This window comes from Heliangelus exortis, chromosome 23 (genome assembly GCF_036169615.1).
Source record: "Heliangelus exortis chromosome 23, bHelExo1.hap1, whole genome shotgun sequence".
Taxonomy (NCBI): domain Eukaryota; kingdom Metazoa; phylum Chordata; class Aves; order Apodiformes; family Trochilidae; genus Heliangelus; species Heliangelus exortis.
Window position 1 is genome coordinate 7,938,091 of NC_092444.1, and position 9,643 is coordinate 7,947,733.

The 9,643-nt window shown below is 39.5% G+C and overlaps 1 protein-coding gene across 7 annotated transcripts; it reads left to right on the top strand.

The window, feature by feature from the left end:
- The first annotated feature begins 58 nt into the window (after positions 1–58).
- On the top strand, positions 59–9,211 carry UBE2J2 (ubiquitin conjugating enzyme E2 J2). 7 transcript variants are annotated; one of them, XM_071767316.1, is made up of 8 exons: positions 59–292; positions 1,238–1,402; positions 1,819–2,056; positions 2,279–2,319; positions 3,089–3,191; positions 3,306–3,444; positions 3,818–3,898; positions 5,776–9,211. In XM_071767316.1, exons 3-8 carry the CDS (start codon positions 1,926–1,928, stop codon positions 6,058–6,060), a joined length of 780 nt encoding a protein of 259 aa, XP_071623417.1. In that variant the 5' UTR covers positions 59–292; positions 1,238–1,402; positions 1,819–1,925; the 3' UTR covers positions 6,061–9,211. The 7 variants fall into 7 exon arrangements, with proteins under 7 accessions (XP_071623417.1, XP_071623420.1, XP_071623416.1 ...); XM_071767319.1 differs by having other exon boundaries at positions 1,926–2,056; XM_071767315.1 differs by lacking the exon at positions 1,238–1,402 and having other exon boundaries at positions 1,814–2,056.
- Positions 9,212–9,643: the final 432 nt, after the last annotated feature.

A 9,643-nucleotide genomic window follows, 5' to 3' on the forward strand; every position in this document is an offset into this window, starting at 1 on the left:
ATGATGGGGGCGGTAGTGGAAGTGAACAGCCGGAAGTAGGAGGTCCCCTCCCGGAAGCGGAGGGCATCGCTGCCCCGCCTGCCCGGGCCGCCATCTTGGCTGGGAGCCGCGGTCGCGCCGCAGCGGGGAGGTGTGGGGGTGGCGGCGGCGGCCCGACCCTGCCCTGCCCGCCTTTCTCCTGTGGCTCTCTTCTCTTCCGTTCCGTTTTCCTTCCCTTCCTCCTTCGCTAGGCCTCTGGCTGCGGGCAGGTGGGGCGTCCCGGCGGCGGAAGGGCCTGCGCCAGCAGGGAGAGGTGAGTGAGGCCTGGGCCGGCGGAGCGAGCTCTGATGGAGCAGGGCGGGCTCTGTCCCCTCCTTCTAGCTCTGCCGGCCCGGTTCCGGGCAGCCTGCTAGCTGTAAGCCCTGAGTTCTCCCTTCTCCTTTTGCTCCTTTTTGACTTCTTCCCTCGCTTCCCCTTCTCAGGAAGCGTGAGCGGCCACTGAGGTGGTTGGCCGCCTAGAGAGCCGCGGGTTGTTAACTTGGCTCTGGTAAACTGTTATCCAGGCTGGGAAAAACTGGTTTGCGACCGTAATTTCTGTAAATGTTGGCGTTTATTTTCGGTTTAAGATGCAGAGCTGCTTTTCAGGTAAGGCTTTGAGGGGCAAGGACATCCCAGTGACTGTATTCAGTGCTGTGAGATAGTTCAGTGTATTTTCGCATCCCTTAGGCTTCAGTACAAGTAATCGTGTTGAATTCAAAGAGAGGGGGTTTAATCTATTTACTGAAATCAAAGCTGACTTATTTCGAGGAAAAAAAACCCAAAACTACGATTTCAAGAGGTGAAACAGAAAGAATACTGTATTTCAGCCAATGATTTGCAGACATTCTGACAAAAGCCAGGTTAAGCCCCTTTGGTTTTAGTACTTTTAGGATATTTGACCACATACAAAGTTGGTGCTCGTGGTTGAAATAAAAGTACTTCTTTTTAATAAATTGTACTCAGCTATGTGCTTGAAGTAAAGGAATAGAAAGGGCGATAGGTGTTTGACATACTTTTCATGGCAAATTCTTCTGTCATCGTCTTACCTCTTTATACAAGGTGCTTGTAAAATCTTTCGTTTTTGCTTCAGTTTGCATGCACAAATGTTAGGTATCTTACTAAATTTCTTGGAGGAAAGCAATTTAAACAGGAGTTGTTGATTGGTAGGTGTTCTGTGGGTGCATTGTTAGGGCTAACACCTCCTTTTTATTGTAAACAGCATGGGATTTCCTTTCTCCACACTGCCTTGTCTCACTTTGGACGAGGTCTTAGTTTATCTGGAAGAGAATAATCTGGCTCGCCAGCTCACTTCTGTAAATACAGCTGGCTCTTAAGCAGGCAGCAGATTTCCTTTAAAACTCCTCACCTCAAAGTCAATTACAAGGTGATCGTGGGTTTTTATTATTTATTTCAAGTAACTGGATGTGTAGGAGCACCAAATGAATGTAAATCATGGACAAATTAACGTAATAAACGTGCAAGCTGAATAGAGAAATTAATTACTTAAAAAGCCCCTTAAAACAGTGTCATAGTGATATTTGATCAGCCTAAACACAAGTCTGGTTATTAAGAATTCAAGTGGTCTATTTTCCTAATTGCAGTTCTGCTTGGTATTTAATCAGCAGTGGCCGGCAGGAGTGTTTTCCAATTTTGGCAGTGTACAGAGTCTCATGAGAGTATGTATGTTAGCTGGTTAAGATTTTGCATTGTTCTTGCCACTTATGAGTTCTGGTCATTTAATATACTTTTCTTTTTTTTCTTTTTTTTTTTTTTTTTTTTTTTAAATACTCTGTAAAGCAGGTTTTGCAAAAATGTGGAGCTATGTTCAGTGAAGCACAGTAGTTCTGTCTAAAGATTGTATCAAAATTGTGTTGATATATGAATATGTATTTTTAAAAAAAAACTAGATGAGCAACAACAGTAATAAGAGAGCACCAACGACAGCAACACAGAGGCTTAAACAAGACTACCTTCGAATTAAGAAAGATCCAGTGCCTTATATCTGTGCAGAGCCCCTTCCATCTAACATTCTTGAATGGTAAGAATTTAAGTCAATTTTTCACACTTTCAAGAGAAGATTTTCCTGGTGGTCAAGCCATGCTCCCTCAGTCCTGCAGACTGGATGGGAATCTTGGGGTTTGGGAGATGGAGTATGGAATTTGTGCTGAAGTGATCCTGATGAAGTGATCAATTTCTAAAGAAATTGATGTCTGATTGTGTCATGGATTTCACAGTATTTACATTTTCTTCTTTGTCACAGGCACTATGTTGTACGAGGACCTGAAATGACTCCCTATGAAGGTAAAAGCACATAGCAAAGTGTGTGTGTGCCTGTTGGAATGGGTAAAATACAACTAAATAGCTCTAAAAACTCTTAGTACAGTTTCAAAGTTGTCTGTGGATTGTGTAGTAGCTTGTTGAAAAGAGGTGGTGGTATTGCTCTCTTAGGAATACTTTTGTTATAGAGGTTCCTTAACAAAGCCACATGAAGGTTAAACTGAAGGCAGATTAACTTCCTGTTAAGTAATTGTAGAAGGTTTTGGAGAAGTTAACTTGCTTTAGATACTTAAAGCAGTTGTTAAATTTTGACTGTCAAAGATCATTAAAAAGATTTTGTTACTACCATATATGTAGTAACAGTGAAATGAAAGACATGTTCTCCATGAATTTCTATGGAGAAAGAGAGAAACATAAAAGCCTTATTAGTTTGTTCTACTCAGATATTTCACAGTGTCTTTTGAAATTGAGTTTCTTCATAAGGTACTTGCAGTTAGCTGTGTTTCTGGAAAACTAACCTGGTTATATTGTGTTATATACACTTTGGATGGTTTTCCTTTAAATGTGTTATGGGCTTGACAACAGCCAAGTACTGCTTGTAATGTGAGAGAATGGCCTCCAAAGTCATAGTCATTATTCCTGTGTTTTAGAGGCACAAGATGTGAGGAGCTCGATCTCTTCAGTGAGAGGGGGAGGAGACAAGTACAGGGGTTTTTATTTGTCCCATATTGCATAGCAGCTTAGGACTTAATTTTTGGGCAAAATAAGTAATTCATCTCTTTATGTAATACAGGTGGCTATTATCATGGGAAACTAATATTCCCCAGAGAATTTCCTTTTAAACCTCCCAGTATTTATATGATTACACCTAACGGAAGGTTTAAGTGTAATACAAGGTAAGGATTTTCTTCTAACGCTTCAACAATTAAATGCCATTTTACCAATATATATAACATACGGTAATTTTAATGGCAAAAATAAACCACACTGCCTATCTTATCCTTTTGAAGATTGTGTCTTTCCATCACTGATTTCCACCCGGATACATGGAATCCAGCTTGGTCAGTCTCAACCATCTTGACGGGCCTCCTTAGCTTCATGGTGGAAAAGGGCCCCACACTGGGCAGCATAGAGACCTCAGAGTTCACAGTAAGCTCCAGCCTGTCTGATGTTGAACCTTTTGTCAGCTTAAGGAGTCTTGAACATGACCTCAGAGTTAAACCAGCAGCAGGAGTAGCTGGCATTTTGATACCTCAAAAATGAAGGTGGTGTTGCCTGCTACAGATGATGGGCAGATGAAGCAAGTCAGTTTAGGTAGTGTGGGGATGGTGAGAGAGTTTCTTATGTGACTTATGTCAAGGAATATCTGTTGTAGTGAATAATATTCACATGTATGAAGTTGTAAGTGTTAAACCACTAGCCAGTTAGTTTCTGAACCATTCTTGTTGGAAATATTGATGTTGAATTTGAGGTATATTAACCTTATCTATATACAAGTGCTGATAATTTGTTTCCTCCACAGAAAAGACAGCTTGCTGCACAAAGCTTAGCATTTAATTTAAAAGATAAAGTCTTCTGTGAGCTCTTCCCTGAAGTGGTGGAGGTAAGGGAATTAATCTCTGCAATAATTTGAATTTCTGTGGTTTTTCAACTTCTCTCTCTAGTCTAATTGTCTAAAGAGTCCTAATTGTTTAGGACTTCTCCCAGACAGTAGCTAACTTTGTCAAATTGGAAGTCTTTTAAAATCTTTTTTGATGTGTAGCAGTTAAAAACTTGAATCTTGAAACGGAACCATTTTTCTGCTGCAGAAAGATGGTGTTTAAAACCAAATGTGTGTGTTCAGGATTGGTATTGTAGCCGTGGCTGAGCTGCTCATGCAGCAGACAGGGTTTTTATAATTGTATACTGTGTTTTCTAGAGTTTGAGTAGGGCTAATCTTTGTATATCTGGACTTGGTCCATCAATGGTCTGGACTACTTTTATGATCACAGGCTGGTATATTCATCTTGCTTCTGAAAATGGGTGGTGTCTTTTAGGGTGTGTGTCTTCCTTGCACAATGCTGACCCTGCAGGTGTGTTGGTACACAGTTTGTGTCAGCTAACAACTGAGTGATATAGAAATGCACTTCATGTAAGATTCTGAAAATGGTTACTCTTCAGCCAGACAACAGTTATATAAATGGTATAGGTTTACGAAAGAAAGAGGGGGGGAAAAGTCTCTCACTTCGTTCAGACCTCTAGGATTCTCTCAGCAGTTTCCACTGATGGTTTTTTTGTTCTCAAAGGTCTCATCTCTTATGAATGAAGGCTGTTCCTTTGTTCACTCCTCTCTCAAGATGGCTCCTTCCCTATAACTTCCTGGTGAAGGAAATCCATTCTTTCAGCTTGCTGTTGAGATCAAGAGTTAATCTTCTGCATGTGATATGAATGGGAACAGTTTTCTGTTCCAGACTCTCTCTGGAGGCACAATGTTATAACACTGATGCTTGCTGTAATTTGAAAGGTATAAAATTTATTCTGTCAGGAAAGCGGTTTTGTGTTGTGCACATTTTTCCAAACGGCAATTCTTAATTATTATTCAAAGGTTATATATTGTAGAAGAGTAGGGAAAAGATAAAGAAGAGCCTTTTGCCAGCTGATTTTTTTTTTTAAGCATGAGAGATGAGTGTTTTTGTTGAAGGTAACCTGAGGTCATAAATGTATGAGCCCAGTTAGTGAATTAAACATTATGCACAGACAGAAATGTCTTCTCTGGGCAGAGTGGTGAGGGCTTACGGAAATTCGGGTTTGATTCATCTACTGCCATTCTTAAATGTATTCACAAAGCTCTAGTTTAAAAACCATTCTCCATCTTTGTCTCCTTTTGAGACAGCCTTCTGGGAAAAGAGTAATCTTAATTTCCTTTCTTCCTCATGCAAATGCAAATCTGAACTGAAGGTTTTAATTGCATTTTTTTCACCAGTTACAAGAATACCAGAAAATTTGAGTTACTCTTTGCAGCACTGTTTTGCCAGTCCCTAAATGATCAAGAAGCACTGAAGACAGTAATAGATCACTGCTGTTGTGTTCCAAGCAGATTTTTAACACGCAATACTTGAAATCCTGATCTCTCTAAGCTTCTGTTGTCTCATTCTTCATTTTTTTAATGTCTTATGCTCAAACAAGCTGGGCATGCACAATTTTTGGTGCAAGAATTTCCCATTTCTGAAAAAAACCTGCTCATAAAATACACTCATGAACTGAAAATCAAGCAGGCCAAATGGTTGCTGGTGTCGTCACTGTAGTAGGTCAGTTTGGAGACTCTGCAAATGTATGGAACACGAATTTAGTTTAAAAGCCCTACAGTATAAAGAAGGGTCCTACCTAAGAACTCGGGTTTTGAAAATTTCTCAACCCATTCAGCAGCTTCTCCCCTTTCACTTCCACCTGTTCAGTTCTCTCTCTTTTTTTTTTTTTTTTTTTTTTTTTTTTTTCCTCCAGGAGATCAAACAAAAACAGAAAGCACAAGAAGAGCTCAGTAACAGACCTCCATCCCTCCCTTTACCAGATGTTGTCCCTGATGGGGAAGCACACTACGGTCAGAATGGAATTCCCCTTCTTAACGGGCACGTCCCCCTGGCACCTGCCAATCACCCCGGGCTCCACCAGGCCAACCGCAACCATGGACTTTTAGGCGGAGCTTTGGCGAACTTGTTTGTTATAGTTGGTTTTGCAGCCTTTGCCTACACAGTCAAGTATGTCCTGAGAAGCATAGCTCAAGAATGAGGATAATAAAAGAAATGTCAAGACCAAATTTAGGGGTAGTTGCAGAATGAGTGTCGGGACTCTTCTTGGGCCATCTGAATCTTGACACTGGGATAAATCTTTGTTTTACGAAGGCATGGGTGAAATGTTTGCTGGCTCATGGGTTATGTTTGGGGAGTAGAGTAGTTCTGATTAGTCAGGAAACCAAGATATTCTGCTCACAGGTCCTGTTGTCCTCACTGCTGTCCAGTAGTGGCTCACAAGTCAAAGCATTAGTGATGAGAGGCTAACATTTCTAGTGCTTTGATTTTATTTTTTTTTTTAGCAGTTCTTCATTTGTTCTTTGAAATTTGCGAATCTTGAGCAAATAAGGCTTTTTACTTCATTGAACAATTTTTAAAACTTCACAGTTTATGCATATCGCGTTTTATTTTCATTAGGGATGAGTTTTTACAGATTTGGAAATGAACTGATTAGAGCTCACCTGTGGACTTGGTAATGGAGTGGTTAATGAGAACACTGATGCTACAGAAGATTGCTGGCTTCGTTTTTTAAAATAGAATGAACATCATTGCATATCTAGTCAGCAGTGATTAGATGAGTGGGAAAATGACACCATGTGTGTTCAACGTGTCGTCTAAATTGTTACAATGGAATGGAAAATTTTATTTGGGCTACAAGAAGTGCAGTTGTTGGCCTTTGGGAATGATTATCAAGAAAACACATTTAATCAGCCTTTAGTGAAAATACCCGTGTCCAGTACTATTACGGATTTGTTCACTTAGGAGTTTTCCGTTTTGGGAGATGTTACATTGGAAAGCTGTAATACTTAATTTTGATCACAAGGTGCCACTGTTGGAGAAAAAAAATCATAATAAAACTGCACACACCAATGGAGAGTTGATTGTGTATTCAGAAAATCTTCCCTGGATTTCTTGGTCTTTGGTAAATGCAGTAACCCTAGCCCTTGTGAATAGAAAAATACAAATGAGTGAAGAATAAACCAACTTTCTCAGAGTCAACTGATCTAATCTGAAGTGTCGCTAGCTGTCTAAAGTGAATCTTTAAAATTAGTTCCCTTTGCTTAGTTAAAAATTTGCATAAACTCTCTTTAAAACCACCACCGCAAGCCCAAACCCTTCAAATTCATCTGAGGTCCTTGAAGCTTTTTTGCTTTTATGTCCAAGTTCATCACTGTTCCCCTTGAGATGATGGATGATGGAAATGATGATGTTTGTTCATGGGATTACAGGACTGTGGGTAAACATGAAAATTCCTAGAACAGTTCAGAAGTCTGAAATTACTTTTTTGTAACTGGGTTTCCTTGGTTTCACCCCCCTCCCTGCTTAATTTTATCCAAATGCTTTGTTTCATCAGAGGCAAACTTCTGTGCCTTTCATAATCAGCAGTGATGCCTGATCACCTGGGGAAGAACGCACTCACTGTTAATAGGACAACAAACTGTCCAAGGTGATAGCAGAGGAACATGCTCTGCATTCAACTGCATAATCTTAAGTATTGTGAAGAGCCCAAGTAAATATTTCCTCATGTATCGAAAGAATTCTTTAGAAATTATTTTATTTTCCTTTTCAGATTTGTTCTCTGCTTCTCCTCGCTATCTTGAACTGTAAGCAAAAGTGTATTGTTAACCCATGAGCCGTGCAGCTTAGAGCATCAGTAAATATGACAAATTCTCTGCCATAGGTAGGAATTACCAAAATAGCAGAATAATTGTATACTAGAGGAATCTTGAGGCATTTCTTACTGAGCTAAGGAAGGGAAGGAAGAGATAGAGGGTGAACGGGGATGGAATTTATTGTAAAGGCTGAATTTTGGAATGTATTTATACATCTTTGATTTTTTAAATTTTTTTTTGTAATTGTTTTACCAAATCTTATTTATTACTATTTTTCATTTACCTCTTGTATGTTTTTAATCAGCTCTTGTGACAAGAGAAGCAGCACTATGTAGAAACAGTTATGTTCTGTTAGGGCTCTGGAATGAAAGGGGGAGCTTTGTGTCTTTCCTGCAGTGACAATTTTCAGGCAGGCATGTCAGACGGATATTTTTTGTCTCAAAGCATATGGACCTGTAGCTGAGGCTGTTCTGCCTCTTAAATCTTGGTCTCATTCAGACATGTTTGTGTTCTCACAATGCCTTTTATTACCACTGACATCATCTACAGACAGAAGCTTATAATTGGTTATCCATATTTATCTTCTTTATCTTATGGAAGTTCTTTTGCCCACATAAATGAAGACAAAGGCAAGGAGACCTTGGCTATGGTGTGTTTTCCTCTTTTCTGAAATGTACCTGACCAAGGTACAAGAATTAGTAAAATTTGGAGATGTCGAATAAAAAGCATTATGTGACAAGAAGTTGGCCTTAAGCTACAGCCAAGTATTTGAAGTTGGTTCTCTTGCTTTTAGTAAGTGCCACAACTGGAAACACAAAAGCTTTGGTTAAACCCTGAACATGCTGCATTTTTTCTGGAGTTTCGTTATATTTAAAACAAAACTTCAAATTGAGATTTCTCCCCAGTAGCCTGGACTCAGACGAAGACTTGACAGGCATTTCAGATGCCATTTGTTGAAAGCTGGGAGCAATTAGCTCACTGAACCCTTGCACCTATGGCTTACAAGATTTTGATACATCTCCTTGCTTTTGGTAACAGAAGATTTATTCCATTTTGTGTTGGATTTATTATTTTGTGTTTTTTAAAAAGCATTTATAACAGGATGCAGTATCTGAACTTTTTGTTACCAAACTCATTTGATGGAGGAGGAAGTCATTCTTTGCCATGCAAAAATGTTACCATGCCCTGAAGCAATGCATTACTCAGTGTAATAAAACCAAAAGCTGTCCCTCAGTATATGATGATATTGGAGCAAATGTCTGGGGCTGCACTTTCATGCTGCAATTGCAAACATTTCTGTAAGGTTGCTATGCACAGGTGGTAAGGATTTTTTGCAGCTTGGACCAGAAGACATCTGAGTGGTTGCCTTTAAAGCTCTCTTGATTTTTAAAGTACTGGATTTGTGTGTAGTCATAACTTTTTTCCCACCTAAGATTTCAAGGTCACTGAAATTACTTCAGACTATGTACTGAGGAGTAGAAATGACTGCATTGTAAAGTTGTTTGTTCATAATAAACATTCATGATAAAAGTTTTACTTTCTGTGGGATTGTTTTCTGGAAAGGAATCACTGGGAAGAAATCTAACTAGATATAGACTAGAAAACAAAAGATGGCAAAACTGTAGCTCAAGTTTGATGTTCTTTACACCAGTGGTAAAACATCTACAGGTAGTCACTTCTTTTAGATCTTTTGTTTGATAATGCAGTTTGTTTATGGAGAGGTATTTATATTATAATGCCATAGACATGTCAGTGGTCCTTTTGGTGCAGTATCTCTTTTCAGTCTCTACTCAAGACATGTTGGAGCCACTCCTAAGATGCTGTTCCTGCCAACAGGATGTCTCTGAAGAAAAAAAATCAGATTGGAACCTTGCTGCTATCTCAGCAGTTGCTGTTTGGGTACAGTTTGACTTGGCTTTCTTCCCTTTCATATCTGCATAGCTACTTCTGTAATATTGGGACAGCTTC